Below are 22075 nucleotides of genomic sequence, written 5' to 3' on the forward strand. Positions count from 1 at the left end.
AATTACAACGTGTGTAACTATTTATATCGACACGGCTCCGTAAGCTACAATCTTAATATATTAGCGGATTCTATCTATCTCTTATATCTATAACTATCGATTAGAAACTGTAAAATAAATATCCTTCCATTACGTTATTTCTAGTTAACTTTATAAGATCGAGTATCGGTTTATATATCATATCACAGCGTCACTTGTACTGTGCGCTGTCCTTAGCTACGTCATGGAACCCCCCTAGCCAAGTGGCTTTCTGTACGAATGTATGAGATTGACGTAACCTGTAGATACGTTTATCTACAGCCTACGTCAATCTCATACATTCGTAGTCTATTCTATTGAACGCTACGCTAACAGAAAGCCTCTTGGCTAGGGGCGCAGAACTCATTCGACTCATAGCACGGGCAGAGCTAGTTGCCTTCGTATCTCAGGTTTGTTACGACTAGAATCTTTACAATTTAAAGTACAGTATATATTAGCCATTTGATACCTTTAACGAATACAAATTAACCCTTATGACTTCTCCGTAGTGTAAGATTAGGCTTAAAGCTAAATTTAAACTTAAAATGTTACCTACCTTACAGAAATTGAGGTACAATATTGATATTCGAGTAGAATTGTTACTAGAGTGATGATTTTTATATAAAATTATGAACGAGACGCGGTTAATGAATTGTGACGAGTCGTTCCATTTTCTACGACACAAATGACAAACACCAATAACTTAGTTAACCTTTGTATCGCTTTGTTCATATCATAGTCCCCTTTTTAACTCGAAAGCTTTAAGGTGTCGAAGAAAATGAAAGGAGTAGATTTTTCTCTGAGCTGATGCATCTCGATTCGAGTTTTTAATGTTAATTTTATGAAAATCTACAGGATAGGTACATTTTTCGTAGCGTATAGCGTAGAGGTTGCATCTAATCTAATATTTTAATATTTCATTCTATTATGGCTGTACTCGATTCATTTTATCATCACAACTTGCAAAATATGTCATAATTTAACTTGATCGTTGCTAGATATAATAGGAAATATATTTTTTCAGTAGATACATTTAATTTGTAATTTTTCATATGTATCTTTGTTTAGAATTTATTGAATAGAGTAGATGGTTACTATATCATCGATTATACAAATCATAATATTTATTAATAAGAAGAATTGACCAATTTTATTATAATAGCGTTTATAATACAACTTCACAAGGATTCACTGTAGTTTGTATAAGTTTAGGTGAAAAGTTTTATAAACAGTATAGGTTTATTAATAGTTGATTTCTGAGGTTTTGATATCAATGGTTTATCAATTATATTATTATGCAATTCCGAAAGTGCACTTTAAATACCACTAGATCAAGCGGTCCTATTTTAAGGTTAGATTCGATTCCATTTAATCCAACAATATTTTGTTTAGAATTACAAGGTTTCATGTTGGATGTATTCATTTTGATCGTTCGAATAGTATAGTCAATGTTGATGTTTCTGTTAACATTACAACTATAGTCATAATTTAACTGTATACAGGATATCCCGCAATCGGTATACTAAGCGCGAAGGGGCTTGTAGTTTTGCATACACTGATCGCGTAAAAAATACTTAAACAACAAAATTACGTCAAAATTTTTTTGCTATTTTTTTCTTAAAATCCATGATTTCTTCTCTAGCATCGCGCAGCCGGCATATACCGCTTCGCTTATGTGAGCATTTTGTGTATAAAAACATAATCTTAAAAGATAGCTCACGACTCACGTTTGGGTGGAAAAGTTAGGCGGGTTGCTTGTTAGGGGTGTACACATAGAGTTTTAAGAATTCAACTATTTGAAAAAAAATCGCCTGGAACTTTATAAGTATTTTTTACGTACTCAGCGTGTGCAAAACTATAACCTCCTTTGAGCTTAGTATACCGATGGTGGGACACCCTGTATATACCTCAGAAATCTCTCATTAATACAGTATTATATAATATACATGTTATATCTTCATTCTACTTCGAACATTTCTTGTCTTACAAAAATATCTTCGATATGAAGTTTCGAATGCAATTTTAATGATAAAATGATCGTAGCCATTAGTATTTTTGCTAGACTTTCTGCAGTTTGGTTACATGTTTACATCTAACCGCAGATCTCGGTATCGAGATGACAGCGTAGATCGTATAGTGATATTAATTAAGTAAAAAAAAACTAAAAATGTTATTGATTTTAAACGTAGTTAAGATAGAATTTTGACATGTTGTAACAGAATATTTCGGGTGGCTCTCGATGGTTTAATATTTTCGGTTCGACGCGGTATTGTTACAGTATTATTTTAGCTAATTAAACAATATTATTACGAATATAGTGAGCTCTTTGTTTCGGTAAAATAGATGTGATTGCAATAAGTGCGTTAATTGTCTGATAGTACAAATTATGCCAAGATGACAAGGTTATGAATGTAAAGCCAAGTCAATCGCAAACGAATAATTTAGACATAAGATTATTTGGCTTTTCATCCATAAAAATGCGGTTGTTACCCTGATTAAATATTTTATTGATTGTTGAATATTGTAATCGTTTGTCATCCAATTTAAACCCGTTGTTTTGAAATTATTTAATGTACGTAAAGAGCATTGGGTCGAGCGTCGGGCGTCGACGGTATTATGAAAAATTACAATAAAAATAATAAAATAGTAAATTGTATTTTTATTTATTCCCTCAATAAGAAGTGCTTTATGTTAATATTTGAAATTAGAAAAGGTGTTTTCTAAAGATTTGTTGACGTAGAGCAAGAATACGCATAGAATAAAATTATCAGTGCTTAACTGAAGCAATTTAGTTACTGTTGGTGCATCTGTAGGTAATTTTACAGGAATAATTTAAGTTAAATTAAGAAATGTAAAAACCTGCTTTTTATCTGTAAACACAAATAAATAATCTATTTTCTAGTTATAGATATACGCTAATCTATATAGATAGATGTATTGAACTGCTGTAATTAATATCTACTAATATTTAAATTTTTATTAAAAACTTCCACTTTGCCTTATTCCATTAAATTCAGTTGGCTCAATTTATTGCGAATCTTATGAACCACAGCAAGTCTGTTATACCACAGATAAATAGGTTATACTTTTAATTGTTAGAGCTTTTGGATCTTACAGGAACTGCGTTTAAGACTGATATTGAAATCTAATAAGTAAGACACAGATTATATCGACAATCAATCTTCTTTTCGGAGACTTCAACTCCGCAATCAAGGCTATATCTGAATTATATTAAGAATTAAAATAAAACCCACATATCTAAATAAAATATTTTAATATATCATAGGTATACATATAATGTGTGAAATAAACATTTAAGTTACAGGTTTAATTATATCGCTACTTAAAATGGAGCGGACTGCGGAATATATTATAATAAATAAGGGCCGATTTTTCAATGCTTGGATAAAACTTATTCGTCGAATAATGTATAAAACTAACATTTTTAAAACGTATTCTAATTACCCGTATTCGACAGTTTATGTGACATTTTAATATTATCGCGTAATACTTTATTGGACGGATAAGTTTTATCCAAGCATTGAAAAATCGGCCCTAAGAGATATAAAGTTATAAACCTCTATAAGCAATACAATTCTTTACACAAACATTTAGGTTTAAAATGTGACAAAGATACTATAACCACTTTATAAGGAAAATTACAAATACGCTACACATATATGTGTGTATAAATTATATATTATTTCTTAAATAAAAAAAATATATATCATCCCAATACATTATTTTTTATATTTTATATCTATACAATATCGCTGTTATACTTTTTATTACTTAAAATGCATCCCCTGAATATTTCAATGACTAGGGTAAATTAATTTTTATAATTACTTATTATTTCTTATTATATTATTTTACAGTCCAATTTTTATCAAAATGTTTTGTAAACGTTTAGACGTCTCGGCCTACTTATTAACCATGTTCCCTTTTCTTCCACCACGAATTTTTAATTGAGTACAAAAAAAATAATATATACCTAAAATAGGAAACATATTTTTAATGCGTCCAATATAAATAGAATTTAAATTATCTAATACTCTTTACTATATTTACATTTATCATATTCACGTATAAAATACTTCCACACCCTAAAGCTATTTTTAATTACTGAAAACTTGCAATACATAACTACATAGATATTATGGCACTACAAAACTACTAGGCAATACAAAATATCGATAATATGTAATGGTGCATTTACACATTCGTGTTCGTAATTCGCCTCGACACTATGCACACACAATGTATTCGTATACATTCGTAGACAAAACATTCGTATACGAGTGTCGAAGGAATTACTCTTCAAACATTCGTGTTCCCTTTTATTACTTCCGAAAAACCGTGAATATGCGAATGACAGAACGATGTTATTTATTTATAGCGATTGCACTGTAATTCGTCGCTATTCGCACGAATGTGTTAATGCACCAGTACATAAAAAGCAGTATACAATAATAGCTATAACATTGAATATAAACCCTATTTGAAGTCTTTCAAACACACCTTTCAAATCCCGCATAACAATTATTCATTTACTTACTCAGTTTTCAATATTCTGCTTTTCGCTATACGCTCTGCAATTATCTTAATATATAATCTGTGGCTTATTCAGCTATTTAATAAAGATCCTAGCCTCATTAACATTTCATTCTCAAGAATATCATTCAGGTCATTACTCAAAAGTTAAACAAGACCATTTCTTAAAGCTTCAATTAAACGGTTGGTGAAGGTACAGATATATTAAGATAACTTAGCAGCGTCACATCCAAAACATTCTAAACCATTTACTACCAATACCACAGATAAAAAACCAACTCGAATACAGTCTGTTATCACTTATCAATACAAAGTGACGCGGAGTCTCGTTCTGCAAAAGAGTAGGAATGCAAGCAGGGCAGCTATCGCAGCACCGGCGAGGAGGGTGTCATCTCTTCGAGTACCACTAGCTTTTTCGACTACGTTACTCTGTAATAAGATATGACGTTGTTAGGAGATATAAGAATACACATTCGTTTACCCTGGATTCAAAAAAAATTGTCTGTTTGTTACGATTCACAAAAACTACTTGATCATTTTTTGACATACACAACATCTTTACCGAGTATCACATGCTATAATATTTTTACACATTTTATATTAGCTTCACCTGTATGTTTGTTTGTTTGTAACCGACTTCTTTGGGCGTGATTTTGACCCACTTTAAACGGCCAGATTTCGTTCAAACTTTGTAGATTTATTGAGGACCGATGACAATAAACTAATTTGATAAAATTTTCTATTTTTTAGTTCGGTTTTCTATAAATAGCGTGTTTTTTAGTTTTTTTAAACTATTATTATTATATTTTATCTTGAAAGTTGTTAATCTTTAGTGGTTGCGGATGAATTCTAAACAATACCCGAAACCCCACCACTGCGAGTAGTGATTTGACGGCACTACTAATAGTGGAATCTACTTGGCGATTGCTTTCAATGTAAGCGTCGGTGTCGAAGTGAACTTAACCCTGGGATTTTTCCCAGCTGTTGCCTTGTGTACCTACATACAACTCGCGAGTAGCTACTAGCTAGTGACATATACACCACACACAGTGACACACACCCAGCCGCCGTGCCGTATCGCCCACGGCGTCGCGCACTGCGCCACGTGCCGCGCCGCCCAGTCCGCCGCGCGACACCAGCCGCCCACGCGCACCGCTCGTGCACACACTTCACAGAGGAACGCGAGGATCACTAGCGCCCTCTGCTCGAGGTGCACACACGCCTGGAATGTTAGGAATATTTTATATTAGTTGATTTCTAGGGTTTTGTGGAAGGGTAAAACACAAAACTACTGTGACTTACAGCGAAGTAATAGTCGCGAACCACGAATAATTTTTATTTTGATATATTATATACTATAAACCTTTTTTGATCAGACTGCATTATTTTTATCACAATAAAATGAATATACATGTACTTACATGGCACAATTCCTGCATAATATCTTCAAAGGCCACCTCATCCAAACTCAGCAAGGGTATATGTTCAGCTCTGGCCGCCAGCCTAGCCCACGCTTTAGTTTCTCTAAACCGTTTTGCGGCTTTTTCTAACGCGCGCCAATCTCGCCAGTACATCCACCAGCCTCTGTTAAATAATTATTATTATTAGAATAAATGAGGCAATCATTAAAGTCACGCTGAAGATGTTTGTAGTGCTGTTTGAATTGGTATTGTACAAAAAAATACTTCTGTATTCTTTTATCACGAGCGTTACATACTTTAAACTGTTGAATATTATTAAATAAATGAATTAATCCAGATTTCCGCCTTTCATTTTAACAATATTAAGTCCTTCCTGTAACACTAGCAACAATAGCATAGTCCTATAATATGCTATAAAGGTTCGAGTCCAGTCTGTACCAGTCATATTTTTGTCGGGAACGACATAGGTTTAAGCATAGCAGGCTTCAATGATAGTGAGAATTTAAAGCATCTGTACAATCTTTTTTTCTGATTAAATCCAAACAAATTCACACACAAAACTAGACGACGCTACAAGCCTACAAGACACAAACGGTTAAAAGACATCACAATTAGCAAGATCCACACTTCACATCACCTGATAAAACAAGGAAGATCATCGCAAGAATACCATGGCCTAAAAACAAAAATACACTTTTTAATGAACCGAATTACACTAACCCCATAAACAAACACCAACCACAGCCAGCAATCATTTGAGGTAAAATAAGTGTAAAAATTAAAACAAAATACTAGCGAAGAGTAAACTATTAAATGCGTACATACTAAGGGCTTAATATGAACCAATTTTATAGAGTATAAACAAAGCAAAACTAGACACGGATTCTTATCGAATAGAGTACCTAATTATGGATATTAGGCTTAGCAAGTAATAAACACGTTCACGACGCTATTACACATATCCTAGTACCTTATAAAACAGTCGTATAAAGAACCCAGTAAAAAATGTACCTCTGATCAGGATTCGCAGGGACCAGCAAACACGGTGGAGGTCGTATGTCCTCTAGCCTCAAATGCTGTAACAGCATCGCTCTGAACAGCCTCACTCCCTTCTCCTCCTCTTCCCCTTCGAGGTAGGGCCCTCTCCAGTGACCCTGGCAGTCATCCTGACGTTCCTCATCAAGGGATACTTGGCGGAGCAGCGGCGCTCTGGGTGCCTCGTAGTCATCTAACGGTTCTATACTGCATGCTGGAAAGTTAAAAGAAAATTTTTGTAAAGCATTTGAATGCTGTATAACTAAAAAATTAAATAAATAGTTTTATGTCAAAGTTTCTGGCCTCAAGTATGGCCAAGTTTTTCTTATATTTTTTTCTATTAATTTTATCTATACTAATATTATCTATACTTATATTATAAAGCTGAAAAGTTTGTTTGTTTGTTTGAACGCGCTAATCTCGGGAACTACTGGTCCGATTTGAAAAATTCTTACGGTGTTAGATAGCTCATTTATCGAGGAAGGCTATATAGTATATATATATATATATAGGCTATATATCATCACGCTACGACCAACAGGAAAGCAGCCACGAGGGTGACACCGCGCGGAGCAGCTAGCTAGCTAGTAATAAAAGTATATTTAGTTTCGATGTTTTACGTAAAACTCAAATAAGTATATTAAATAATTGTTGTTATATTTCATCTCACTTTATTTCCTTTTTCTTTCACCTTTGTTTCTATTGTAATAATAATTGATATGTAAAATGTGTAGAATATTAATACATGCGTGCGTGTTAATATTCTTACAAATACGTTTTAACTTTTAATAGATCCAAGCGAAGCCACAAACTTTTTAATTAACTTATCGCGTGAAAGAACCACTATAACCAGGGTTTTATTCATTCTATATATAGCATGTTTAGATTTTGAAGCCATACTATGACAAACGCCTAAAATATATCTACGTAGAAAATATTAAAAATACTGATACATATTTTTTCAGCAAATTTAACAAAATACAGATTAGAATTTTGTTAAACACATAAATTATCGTCAGCATTTTCAAATTATTATAGCACGAAGTTTCAATAATACAAAATATAAGAAATAAATCTTGTAAGCAAATTTGAAATTACATTTAAAAACTCTTCTTTCAGATCAGTTGTCACATACCAACTAATAGACAGATCTTAAAATATGTGCTCTAATATATTTTTAGAGCTGAACAATCGAGTCAAACACATAATATTATTATCGTGAAATATGAAATGTTGCGAGCTACACTTTTCGAATATTTTGGCAATGAAAATGGAAGAAAACAATGAAAATTCAATAATAAATGTTATTATTACCTCTAAGTTATTACCTAATAGACATTTAGGGTGCACTCACACACATCAGTCACCGTCACGGCACGTCACCGGACAGGATTAAAAAAAAATATGTATCAATAGTTCTAGTATGACTCTGTTCCCACACGACAGTCGCCGGCACGAAATCTATCAGTGACGTCACCGGTCAGGCACGTCAAATAATCTTTCCATACATGTACCATACTTTTATCCCCACTCACCCGGTGCCGTCACGTCTCAGTTCAGTCAGCGTCGTGCTACCGTCAATTGCTACATGTCCTCTAGCGTGACACACGTCTAATCACTGACTAACCTGATGTATGTGTTCAATGATTCAGTCAAACCGGCGACGTGACTGACGGACAACATGACGGTGACTGGTGTTTGTGGATACGTACACGAACCGTTACCGATCAGTCATCGGTGACTTGACGGTGACTGATGTGTGTGAGTGCACCCTTATACTGGGTATCTTACGTGCAATGCCAAATTGTTTTGCAAAAAAAGGTTTGCATAAAAACTTTATTTGCATTCCTTATATTAACAATTTTAAATGTTTCAGTAAGTTCTGAAGACATTCAAACGAATGATACTTATTTTTTTTTGATTAGGAAACAAAATGGTCCTTCACGATATGATTTCACAATTAAATTACCAATTAATCTCTTATTCAACTACTGAACTATTCACCAACATAACATAGCCTGATGCGTACACATAACACTAACCACAAAGAAAGCACTAGACCGAACACTTCATAAAATTGATTTATATATGTAACACTTACAACACTATTCACGTAAAAACTGGATAAAAAACATACCTGGAGACCTCGCGAACGGTGGAGTAAAATTCATAGTAGAAACCTAGAGATACCTTCCACTCTTCTGTGACAACTAAACACGAGTGACCTTGGCTGATGTGCCATGTTACGTCCCTGACATAGTTCCTGGCGCATGCGCAGTAGAGCCAGTTCAAGCTGTGTAAAAATTAGTACATTATTGATATGATGTTGCTTGTAACATGGATATATGGAATAGGACGTGTACTTGTAATTTTTATATGTTTAAGCTTGTGTAAGTTCCTTCCATAAAACTTTAGGGGAATAAAACAAATTAAGCTTCAAAAAGCTCCTGTGCTATAAGAGATATTATATATGTATTACTAGCGGTGATCCGCGGTTTTAGCCGCAGTGCTCCGTTCCTGTTATTCTTAGCGAGATGATATATATATATTCGCCCATTTATCGAGGAATGCTATAGGAATGCCTATAGCATTCCTCGATAAATGGGCTATCTAACACCGAAAGAATTTTTCAAATCGGACCAGTAGTTCCCGAGATTAGCGCGTTCAAACAAACAAACAAACTTTTCAGCTTTATAATATTAGCATATAGATATAATAATGAAAGGATAGTGTATTATCGAAACATGACTATTCTATAGTTGTAGGTGTTACAATAATAATTGAACCAGCACAAATAAGGGCTAAAATGCTAAGGGTCACGTATCTTTATAGACGTATGAATTACATGAACTCAGAATGTGGTGGAAGATAATTTTACAACTTTAATATTTTCCGTTTCTGTAAACATTTAAATACCTATTTAATCATTATTCAGAGGATAGTTTACATTGGTTATTATTTTTCATGTAGGTAGATAAATTTTTAATGAAATAAGGATTCTGTAGTGACTGAACTTGTTTATTAGGACTTTTATAAATTATATTATTAATTAGGTTGAAAGAAGGATTAGAAAGTCATAGATCATAATACAATGTAAATATCTGTTTATCTTTGATTTGAACAATTCGAGATTTTCGCGGGAAAACCTAATCAAAATTCTTGTTTGATTACAACATTTTTGCAACATGCAAATTAAAATATTAATTTTACACTCTACTTAAAATTAATTACAAAATCATCATATTATTTATTAGAAAATCATTACAAACTCACACTTGCAAGTCACAGACGTTTCACAAATCGCAATTTTCGCGGGAAAACATCGTCTAATAAACTCGACTCACTTGAAAAAAATATTATAAAAAATAAAATGTATTCGCCAATTATTATTCTCAAATCTCAATCATAAATCAAATTAATACCTACTTACAATTTCCAAAACATTGTCAAAAACACTTTCGGAACAACGGAGAATTTAAATCGAACACGATTTCAATTATACTAAGTATTTTTCATCTAAACTACAAATTGGTCCCTTACGCACGTCTGTCGAATGTCCGATTGGATCTCTCCATCAGTTAAATGGCTATAGTCCATTGAATAAAAAGTTCTAGAGTGCGTGAGTTTAGTAACGTAAGATGTTTCTTCGGAAACATGTCAAGAGTCCCTAGGTAATAAACATACTAAAACCCCGGGACACTAGGAGGAGCCCCGGAGTGGGGGGAGGGGGGAAATGGGTCCATTTTTTCATTTTTCGCTTAAATCTCAAAAACGGTACATGTTAGAGAAAAACTTTCAAGGAAAAGTTGAAAGGCCATAAAATTATCTACAAATTGTACCTAAATCATTTTTTCCTATATCCTACCGTTTCTGAGTTATACGCAGTAAAAAATGATTTTGGCTCAAACAATTTCCCCATACTACACATCAATCGATCAAAAAATATTTATTTCTTCCAAAAAACTCAAATGTGCAACTTGTGACCGGTACTGATAGATTGCTCTTAATTAGGTTTATGATTGGTAAAATAAACACATTCCTCCATGGAAGCCTTTAGGAGGAATCGATTGTCAAAATGTTATATTAGGGCAGTTTGAGTTACTGAACTTGATCTTTTTATTTTTTTCTTCCAAAAAAACTCAAAAGTGCAACTTGTGACCGGTACAGATAGATTGCTCATAATTAGGTCTATCATTGATAAAAATACCAGATTCCACCGCGGAGGCGTTTACGGGTAATTGAATTTTATTAGGGTAGTTACGATACTTGAACTTTTTATTTTTTTTCTTCCAAAAAACTCAAAAGTGCAACTTGTGACCGGTACTATTAGATTGCTCTTAATTAGGTCTATAATTGGTAAAATAAACACATTCCTCCATGGAAGTCTTTAGGAGGAATCGATTGTCAAAATATTATATTAAGGTAGTTTGAGTTACTGAACTTGATCTTTTTATTTTTTTCTTCCAAAAAACTCAAAAGTGCAACTTGTGACCGGTACTGATAGATTGCTCTTAATTAGGTCTATAATTGGTAAAATAAACACATTGCTCCATGGAAGCCTTTAGGAGGAATCGATTGTCAAATATTATATTAGGGTAGTTTGAGTTACTGAACTTGAACTTTTTATTTTTTTTCTTCCAAAAAACTCAAAAGTGCAACTTGTGACCGGTACAGATAGATTGCTCATAATTAGGTCTATCATTGATAAAAATACTAGATTCCACCATGGAGGCGTTTACGGGGAATTGAATTTTATTAGGGTAGTTATGATACTTGAACTTTTTATTTTTTTTCTTCCAAAAAACTCAAAAGTGCAACTTGTGACCGGTACCGATAGATTGCTCATAATTAGGTCTATCATTGATAAAAAAAACCAGATTCCATCATGGAGGCGTTTAGGAGGTATTGAATTTTATTAGGGTAGTTACGATACTTGAACTTTTTAACTAACTGTCCTAATAAAATTCAATTCCCTGTAAACGCCTCCATGGTGGAATCTGGTATTTTTATCAATGATAGACCTAATTATGAGCAATCTATCAGTACCGGTCACAAGTTGCACTTTTGAGTTTTTTGGAAGAAAAAAAATAAAAAGTTCAAGTATCATGACTACCCTAATAAAATTCAATTCCCCGTAAACGCCTCCGTGGTGGAATCTAGTATTTTTATCAATGATAGACCTAATTATGAGCAATCTATCTGTACCGGTCACAAGTTGCACTTTTGAGTTTTTTGGAAGAAAAAAATAAAAAGATCAAGTTCAGTAACTCAAACTGCCCTAATATAATATTTTGACAATCGATTCCTTCTAAAGGCTTCCATGGAGGAATGTGTTTATTTTACCAATCATAAACCTAATTAAGAGCAATCTATCAGTACCGGTCACAAGTTGCACATTTGAGTTTTTTGGAAGAAATAAATATTTTTTGATCGATTGATGTGTAGTATGGGGAAATTGTTTGAGCCAAAATCATTTTTTACTGCGTATAACTCAGAAACGGTAGGATATAGGAAAAAATGATTTAGGTACAACTTGTAGATAACTTTATGGCCTTTCAACTTTTCCTTGAAAGTTTTTCTCTAACATGTACCGTTTTTGAGATTTAAGCGAAAAATGAAAAAAATGGACTCATTTCCCCCCTCCCCCCACTCCGGGGCTCCTCTTAGTGTCCCGGGGTTTTAGTATGTTTATTACCTAGGGACTCTTGACATGTTTCCGAAGAAACATCTTACGTTACTAACTCACGCACTCTAGACCCCCCTTGGAGGGACTCATTCAATGGACTACTAGGACACAATTGGTTATCTGCTTATTGTGCAACGCGTATCATACCGGAAGACCTATATATAATATATTGGTCCGGATTACAGATAACTCAGTTCCAAATCATTCCTACTGGAAGACAGTATAACTTTAATACAATTAATGATATCTCGAATACACAAAAAGATTATCATCGGGATATTAACTCTGATTCAAATTTTAAAGACAGTGAAAGTGAAAGTGAGAAAATGAAAAATGAAGCTAATAAAGTGTAAAGAGAAGTTAACAGCCGTCGAGGTTTCACCGTGTTGCAGAAAGCTCTCAATTTTCGCTTGTGCTTGTGGCGTTTTATCATTACTTATACACACGTACAGTTATATAGAACATAATGATAGGAAATATAGTATAGATGTAGAGTTAGAAGCTAGGAATTTAATGAAATTAGCGATAGATAATGAATTGGAGGAGAGAATTAGGACGTACTGTAGTGAAATTAGTTGTACTACGCATAGGTTAAAACGAGATGCTATGCTGGTAAGTTGTGTATTAGATTATTATTAAACATGTTTCTATTGGATCGTTATTGCAGTAGTAATAATATAAATCAAACTGGAACATTTTTTGATTCAACTAATCACGATACACGCTTTAAGATCGTCAAAATAAATTTAAAAAATACATCTTTAATCGATAACGGTATGGTAACGGAAAAAAATTAAAACATTTTTAAACTATTCTATTTTAATTTGACTTCGTTCTTATCGTTCCTGTTAGGTATTTTCCAATTATTCTAGCTTTTTAAATGCTCTGTCTGAAATAAATCTTTAACATTCTAGAAGCCATCCCCAATCCAAGATGATAACACGGTAGCACCACATGTAGAATTCTTCAATCCAAAAATGCGAGCGGAATTAGAAGAGAAAGATGCAGCAGAGATGAAGAAGACTGGTGCAAAGGGACCAGCTCCTGGTGGTGACACCTGGGTGTGGCTCACTAGCTATTCTAGAGTTCCTGTAAGTATTTTAGTGTACAACATCACATATATACCAATATTAGATAGAGGACAGATTTTGAAATGAATAGACTCCGAAAGTATCGAACTGATTAAAAAAAATATTTCACTAAGCTTAAAATATTAAACTGAATGACATAGAGTATGTTTTGTTTTATTTTTATCGTGGATCAGTCTGGACGAAGCAATTATGAGCAAAGCATGATGTGGGTTTTATTATTGGATCTTTGTGTTTTCTAGAGCTTTTGTAAGTGCTTTTTAAGTTAACTTTCCAAAATTGTAGTAATAAAAACCCACTTCCGACACGATTCATGTTAAAGGTACGAACTTTTTCATTTTACACTGAATAATTAATTTATTTAAAAAGGCTTTTTCTTTTGACACTCGTAAAGATGAATTTCGAAGTAGTAGGTAAGGTTGTGTTTTGTGACATAATATATGTATTAAGCTGAAAAACAACATGTTTCAGTACAACGTCGTACAGGGCTTCTGTAAAGCAACACAGGACTACTGTCCCCCGGGTGTGCAAGGCCCAAAGGGACCGACTGGTGACCCTGGGCCGAAAGGAGAGAGAGGGGACTCGGGCTTGCCTGGACTACCGGGACAAAATGGTGCCAGAGGCCCAGTGGGACCACCCGGACCAAAAGGTTTCATAATTATGTAAAAATAAGTTTTGTATCGAGTATGATTCTGAAAAATTAGAAGTTTTGTAAAAAGTAATTTCAAACATTTAAAATATAAACAAATACGATAAACGATATACCTATTGGTAACGTATGCATTCCAAATACACTTGAATTAAGTTGCAGGAGAATTTCCGCTCCTCCTTCCCTCTATTTCTGTGGTTATTTCCTTTTCTATTTTAAGGCTTCCAGTTTCCACAGTAATTTATACACGTGTACAGAAATACGAACTTCTTGCTATATTGTATTCTCATCCAAGAAAGAGAATCTAAAATATCCACTTTTAGACAAACACATTTATATACTAACTTATAAAGCTGCAGAGTTTGTTTGTTTGTTTGTTTGAACGTGCTAATCTCAGGTCCGATTTGAAAAATTATTTCGGTGTTAGATAGCCCATTTATCGAGGAAGCTGCTATAGGCTATATTATATTATCATTACGCTAAGACCAACAGGAGAGGAGCCACACGGGTGAAACCGCGAAGCGCAGCTAGTATAATATAACCACAATATATTATATAACTTTACTGTTATAGGAGAGCGAGGATTCCCAGGAAATCCAGGGCTAGATGGTAGAGATGGTGTGCCTGGAGAACCGGGATTAGATGGTCTATCTGGAAGAAACGGTGCGGACGGAGCTCCCGGTAAAGATGGTCTTAATGGTATACCTGGTCACGATGGAAGCCCCGGGAAAAACGGAAGGGATGGCAAAGATGGTAATTATGAAATTCGAAAAAAATATTTGATATATTTTTCAACAATTTAAACTTTACTTATTGGTTAAAGGTAAATTAATGTGGTAAATGAATAATCTGAATAGGCATTAATGTAACGAGTGTTATGTTCACGTTATGTTATAATATTTTTAAAATAAAAATAAGTTGTAATCCTCTTTTGAATTAACTTGTCCATTTGAAATTATAATATCCAACAACACCTTTAAATTTAAAATCTTTTCTATTGTCTCTTAAGGTAAGCCAGGAGCAACAGGCCCTCCCGGTTTACGAGGGCCCAAAGGCGATAGAGGCCCTCAAGGCCCAAAAGGAATGCGTGGTAACGATGGCAAAGATGGCCTCCCGGGTATGCCTGGCTTATCCATATACAACTATACTAAGGAAAATCAACTGTTCATTCCACCATCTTTTGCACGTAAGTTACGAGAATATTATATGTAGCCTTACCTTCTACCTCATTTTTTAAGCTGTAATTTAAATAAATCGCAAAAACGAGAGAATAGAAATATGCCAAACTGCCAAAACTGTGTGAAAAAGAAACTCTATCAAAATCATATTTGAGCGCAGATCTTGCAACAAGAATTGACAATGTTCAATCCAAATCTTCAGCAATAAAAAACGAAAAAAAAAATGTAAATAAGAAGTACTAGGAAGGACTATATACATTTTATATACTAACGACTTCTAAAAAGTGACTCTACATTACAGTTGACAACCCACGCTTGATCGTCAGAGAGGGCGATACGATGCGTATGGACTGTAACCCCAAAGGGTTCCCAGAGCCCACTATAGAGTGGCGCAGAGCTGATGGAACACCAATTATACAGGTTCTTTTAATAATTACTTGAGCTAGGAAATGTATTTACGCCCTTAATATATAACTATTTTCGTTGACGTTAGTTTACAAAAAGAGCATGAAGATCTCTTTTTCGGTTACATAAGAAAATAATCTGGGGTAGCACTGCCACTGCAAGTAACTACAAGCGTGGTTAAAGTACATTCCTTACTATCATTATCATAAAACAGCCTCTCAATTATTATCTCTAGACACAAAAATCATGTCACAAAATCGTCCATTACGACGTGAAAGAAAGACAAACAAACACACTTTATCATTTATAATATTAGTAAGCAATAATACAAGAGTCATTTAATTTTCTCATTCCAGGGTTCATGGCGTGATGCTTCAGTAAGTGGTCACGTCCTAAACATACCTCATGTATCGAGATGGCACACTGGGAAGTATGTTTGTTTAGCCAACAACGGGATGCAGCCACCAGCCAACCAGACAACTGACGTTGAAGTGCATTGTGAGTATTTATCTGAGCTTTTGTTTTTTCCTTACAGAGGTAGACCGCTTTTATATCATGACAATATGCTATGTTGATAAGAGAAACTAAAGAGAAATAATTATGAAAAGAACTTCCGTTAAACCTTCTTCATAACCTTAATTAATTAAAAAATCTTATAAGTATAAATTAAAAATACAGTTGTATTTGCCTTTTACGAATATTAATACTTAGTTACTTTTGTTATTTTTACAGTTAGTCCATATATACGAGTACCAAATAACATCGTCTACGTTTTTAATAAGAGCATCAAAATAGAATGTGAGGTAAGAATATATTGGAATATTTTAGTGGAAACAATTATTCATATAAATGAATAAGTAAGTTTAGCCAAACTTCTTTTATCTTACTAAACTTTAACATAATTGTGTGTAATAAAAATTTCGTCAATAAGCTTAATCTATCATTTTGAAAACTGAATCATTGTATTTATATTTCGTAAGTACTAAAATTTGTGAATCTAAAGTCGATTTTCACTAGGTGCAAGCATGGCCAGAACCAGTCTTCGCCTGGGAGGTAGACGGAGTGACCATAGAAGGTTCGAGACTAAAAACCGAAGTGTCCACCACTGGAGATACTTGGAGGTGGATTATGAGGCTTGAGATACCTAATGTTAGAGAACATGACCTTAGACAGTACAGCTGTGTAGCCAAGAATGAGCTTAATAACCAGACTGTGAAGGGACATATTCGTTTGATGTGTGAGTAAAGTTCTGTTACCTTATAAGATGACAATAGCAAATTGTAGAGACATGTTAAAAAATTTTTACTTAAATCTAGAAATATGGTGGATCATAGCGAATATGTGTATTGTGTAGGTTTAATAATTATTATTAATTATAAACAGAAGTTTTTCAAGTACTAAGATACTTTAATCCACACTATTAACAATTTGGAAGAATTAGTCTTAATGCATTTGAGATATTAATCCTTTTGCCATCGCTTAAAATATAAATGTTCACTTTCAACGTACATTACCTTCATCACCTTATAAATAAATCGTTTTCCTTATTTCACCTAAAACATACGACATAACTTCTGTACATTCCTGCCCCCCTAGTCAAGTGGCTTTCTGTTAGCGTAGCGTTCAATAGAATAGACTACGAATGTATGAGATTGACGTAGGCTGTAGATAAACGTATGACTGATTATTGTTACCTTACACATTCGTCAAAACTTCTAGACCCCGGTCCAAACCAGCACATGCCAGTACAGCAGCAGCCCATGGAGTATGGCTCCAGACCACCAACACTCACGTCATACGAGGAACTCTGCCAGGTTCAGAAGTGTCCTAGCTGTCCAAGGTGTGATAGAGCCTTGCTTCTCATATCAACTATGAATGGTACCACGGGGTATAAGCCGAGGAGGAACACTAGTAAGTGAAACGCTAAATCCTATCCTATCCTATCATACTAATATTATAAATGCGAAAGTTTGTGAGAATGGATGTGTATGTGTTTGTTTGTTACTCTTTCACGCAAATACTACTGAACCGATTACAATGAAATTATTATTATTAATTAGCACACATATAGAGGGTAACATGGATTAACACATAAGATAGGTTTTATCCCGGAAATCCCACGGGAACGGGAACTATGCGGGTTTTTCTGAAAACTCGGGCGAAGCCGCGGGCGGAAAGCTAGTTACGCATAATATTAAGCGAAGAAGCTTTGTTACTGGTCTTCTTGGTGTTCTAATGTATAAGAATCTATAATATTGGCTACATTTGTCTGCCAATGAGTTGGATAATTATTATAATTGTAAAATAATTATATTCATAGTTACGAATAACTTAAAAAGAAAATTGAGTAAAAATTCAAATTAAAGACGTATTTCAATTGCTATCTACATTAACTATTATGATACCTCTACTATATTATGTTATTCCGAATACTCGAAATTCTCTGATGTTATTTATCATTGTTTGTAATCAATTCCAAGTTAATTAAATTGTTATTTTTATTTTTAACAGATTGTCAACTTTATGCGATTGGAAAACCGGTGTATCATCGTTACAAAGATGAGCTATTCGGTGCCTGGTTGAGAGATTCTAACGCTACTGAAACTCAAGTAAACCATATCTTTTCCATAAAATATAATAAGTACATATTTTGCTTTTCCTTTTGTTATTGTCAATTTAAATTTTAGTTGATCATTAATTTTATCTGTACCTAGTGTTGAGCGTGTTGGAAATTTTAATATAACTTAGGAACAGTTTTAATCTCGCCTGTATTCAGATTTTGTATCATCATAAGAAAAAGTGTTTCTTGTAGTGTCTTGTCTAACATCAAACGAACATAGAGCTAGAACAAGAGCATTCTATCGTGATCTTTTCGTGTAAATGAAATTTTCTATTCAGTGTTGTTCAGTATAAGAACATTGTATAGAATCTTTTTCGTGTCTTCAATTATCTTCAAATTTAATCTATATAGGTATATTCAAGAACTGTGAATGAATGTTGCAGAAAGAAAAGCTATGGACAACCCAAGAGAATGACGTAGAGCGACTTCGGGAGTATCGAACAAAAGCCAGCTTTAAGAAGGACCATGTGGACGAGTTTCATAAGCTGCAGAAGCCTTTCTTTGTAAGTAATTGAAGTTTAATTGATAAATGGTATTTCGAAAATATACTTCTTTTGAGGATTCAATATAGAGTAGAATCGTGTCAATAAAGTTATTTGTAGTTTAATTATTCTACTGGTTTTCCATTTTCGTTATATTGATAGATAAAGAACATAGGTTTTAAAATGGTTTTGAGGCTGGTTTTAGTTGAAAATTCTGTTAAAAATGTATTTCTAAAAATTTTTCTACAAATGCTTCAGTTTTTTCTGTCACGATCATATTTAGGATTTAGGTTCAACTCTAGTTATATATTTCAGGGTAACGGCCACATAGTATACAGCGGGTCATTCTTCTACCAAGCCAACGAATCAGGTCAACCTGGAGATATCATCAGATACGATTTGACGCAGAGCAGGATAAAATCTGTAGAATTACCCCATGCGGGAGGGAAGCTCTATACGGCACAGCATAATCAGGTAAGTAATTAGAATAATTTTTAAAATACATAAATTATTGTAGATTAAGTAACAATAATGATTATATTCTTGCAACTCTCTTTCTTATTCGCTTCTTGTAAAAAACAAAAGGTACTTAAGTACCTTTTGTACCCAGATTACAATTTTAGCCCAAATCAAAAAAAAATCAAATTCAAATAATATTTCGAAAATTGGAAGTAAGTAGGTAGGTAATTATAATATTATGTAAGGTAATATGGTACAAAAAAACATGCATAGGGAAAAATGAATTGGAAATAATGAATAATTAATGAAAAATATCTTTCAGGTTGATTTTAGCGCCGATGACAACGGGCTTTGGGCAATTTACTCTATCGATGGTTCCAATAACACAGCCGTTGCTAAGGTTAGCATTTACTAACAGACTGAAAGAAGTCGATGAAAGTCTCTTTTAATTTATTTTTGACTGCTTTAGTAAATTTTTAAAACTAGCTTTTGCCTTCGCTTGCGTTTGATTTTAAAATCTGAACAATTCTGGAACTCACTTTAAGATTCCATCCTCACCTTAATTTAATGCAATCATGCATAACAAGAACTTTCGTAATATTTGAAGTAGATAGTAATCAAGCATTCTTCAATAAGAATTGGGTCACATTGAAACCTGGGATAATCGAAAGTTTTCATTAGCTAAAATCTAGTTTTTAAAATATATCAGTAAACGAACATGTAACGAATTCGAATATTCAATTTGTGCATAGTTAGCATCTGTGGTTAGCATGATATTATAATATATTATGTTTTTGTATAAACAGTAGCAAATGGGGCCAATCGATCGGTAAATACCTATAATTTATTTCCATTATTGTATTTATCATTTATATCAACATTTGTACATTTTCAGCTCAACTTCGATCCTAACAAAGACGATTTAAATATAGATTATCTCTGGAACATTTCGTTGAACCATAAACAAGTAAGTTCTATGATGTTTTTGGCTTTACACCAAATTCTATTCTGAATTAAAATATTGCACAAATTTATTTCTACTACCCAGTATTTTATTTACACGAATTTTCATGGAATAGTTTGTTGTCTAACAAAAATATGTATAGAAATACCGAAGCTGTGGTAAAATAATTACAAAAATGTTATTTACTTTTTAGGTAGGCGAAATGTTTATAGTTTGCGGTGTGCTTTATGCTCTCGATTCAGCTACAGATAGAGACAGTAAAGTAACAGTTGCAATAGATTTGTATCAAAATAAACCGGTTGAAGTTTCACTGCAATTCACAAACCCTTTCAGAAAAACAACACAGCTGGGATACGATCATACGCATAAGGTAATAATCATAATACCAAGAGTAACTGATAGATGGGATTGTAATTTAATTTAGCGCCATCTAGTGTTTTTTCGTTGTACTACATAGCTGTCTCTGAATTTTATTTCTTTAATAATTTAAATTGTGAAAATAGATGGCGCTTTTTAAAATTAGTAAATGTCATTTTTTTCTTTTTTCAGGAATTATACTCTTGGGACCGGGGCAATCAATTGACATATCCTGTACGGTATAATGAGTTGCCAGGACCTTAAAAGTTTATTTTTAAAATGTATAATGTATTTTTTACTGTATAATTGAATTTTGAACTACGGCTACCTACTGGATTTTTGTACATTTAAATAAATAATCATAACTGAATAGTTGTTTTATTTTTCATCTAACCTATTTGTTTATATACTTATACAGTATTATACATAGACAGTTACATACAACATAGCTAGGTACCTATTTAGTAAATCATTTAAAATTGATTGATAAAATACAACATAAATAAGATCAATAGATACTCATATATTATTTTACTACATATAAGCTATAATTAACGTACTAAAGTCATTTAGGTTCGTTGAATTAAGTATAATTAATATTACACACGTTACATATACATTTCTATGTATTGGTACACACAACAAATTAAATTAGGTATACAATTTAATATTAGAATAAACAAATTACACAATAATTAATCACATAAAGAAATGATCAATTTGTGACAAAATCGATTGTCACAACCACTCTACAAAAAAAGCAAAACTTCCAAATTAGGAATGAGTTGACGCTCGCAAAACATTTGCCAACACGCTATGCTTGGGAGTTGAGACTTGAGCGTTGCAGTTGGCTCGGGTTCCTCTCGAAGTTCCACAATCGCCAGCGATGCCAATCCGTGACTTGGCAGAAAATGGTAGCCCCAATCCCGATCAATACTTGCGCGGACCCATCGCGCAGCCAAATTACAGTTTAATAGTTCATTAGATCCGACAAAAATGGCGGGGACATACAGTTTAAATTTGGAACGCGTTATCGATTCGCGGCGGGAAGTTTGTAGTTTGTGGTCGACGCAAAAAATTGGCGCCAACGAACATCTAATAGTTTTCAGTTTTTACCTAACCGGTTCGCTTAATGAAAATTCTCTTTTAATCTCATTCG

The 22075-nt window shown here is 33.5% G+C and overlaps 2 protein-coding genes across 3 annotated transcripts; one reads left to right on the top strand and one right to left on the bottom strand.

The window, feature by feature from the left end:
* Positions 1-3311: 3311 nt before the first annotated feature.
* On the bottom strand, positions 3312-10365 carry LOC149481463 (uncharacterized). 2 transcript variants are annotated; one of them, XM_089705035.1, is made up of 7 exons: positions 10302-10365; positions 9166-9321; positions 7005-7242; positions 6631-6669; positions 5994-6156; positions 5633-5794; positions 3312-5001 (listed from the first exon to the last, which is right to left on the bottom strand). In XM_089705035.1, the coding sequence occupies exons 2-7, from the start codon at positions 9197-9199 to the stop codon at positions 4876-4878; spliced, it is 762 nt and encodes a 253-aa protein (XP_089561161.1). In that variant the 5' UTR covers positions 9200-9321; positions 10302-10365; the 3' UTR covers positions 3312-4875. The 2 variants fall into 2 exon arrangements, with proteins under 2 accessions (XP_089561161.1, XP_089561162.1); XM_089705036.1 differs by lacking the exon at positions 6631-6669.
* A 2565-nt stretch (positions 10366-12930) lies between these two features.
* LOC149481464 (uncharacterized) lies at positions 12931-21286 on the top strand. The gene is made up of 17 exons (XM_089705007.1): positions 12931-13326; positions 13629-13805; positions 14274-14451; positions 15025-15204; positions 15461-15637; positions 15931-16049; positions 16391-16532; positions 16767-16837; positions 17052-17271; positions 17754-17945; positions 18546-18643; positions 19038-19157; positions 19452-19610; positions 19918-19995; positions 20491-20562; positions 20753-20929; positions 21109-21286. The coding sequence occupies exons 1-17, from the start codon at positions 13048-13050 to the stop codon at positions 21178-21180; spliced, it is 2511 nt and encodes an 836-aa protein (XP_089561133.1). The 5' UTR covers positions 12931-13047; the 3' UTR covers positions 21181-21286.
* Positions 21287-22075: the final 789 nt, after the last annotated feature.

Source organism: Colias philodice, chromosome 16 (assembly GCF_061535455.1).
Source record: "Colias philodice isolate Cphi_HAF_F1 chromosome 16, ilColPhil1 Martin Lab GWU primary, whole genome shotgun sequence".
Classification (NCBI taxonomy): Eukaryota; Metazoa; Arthropoda; class Insecta; order Lepidoptera; family Pieridae; genus Colias; species Colias philodice.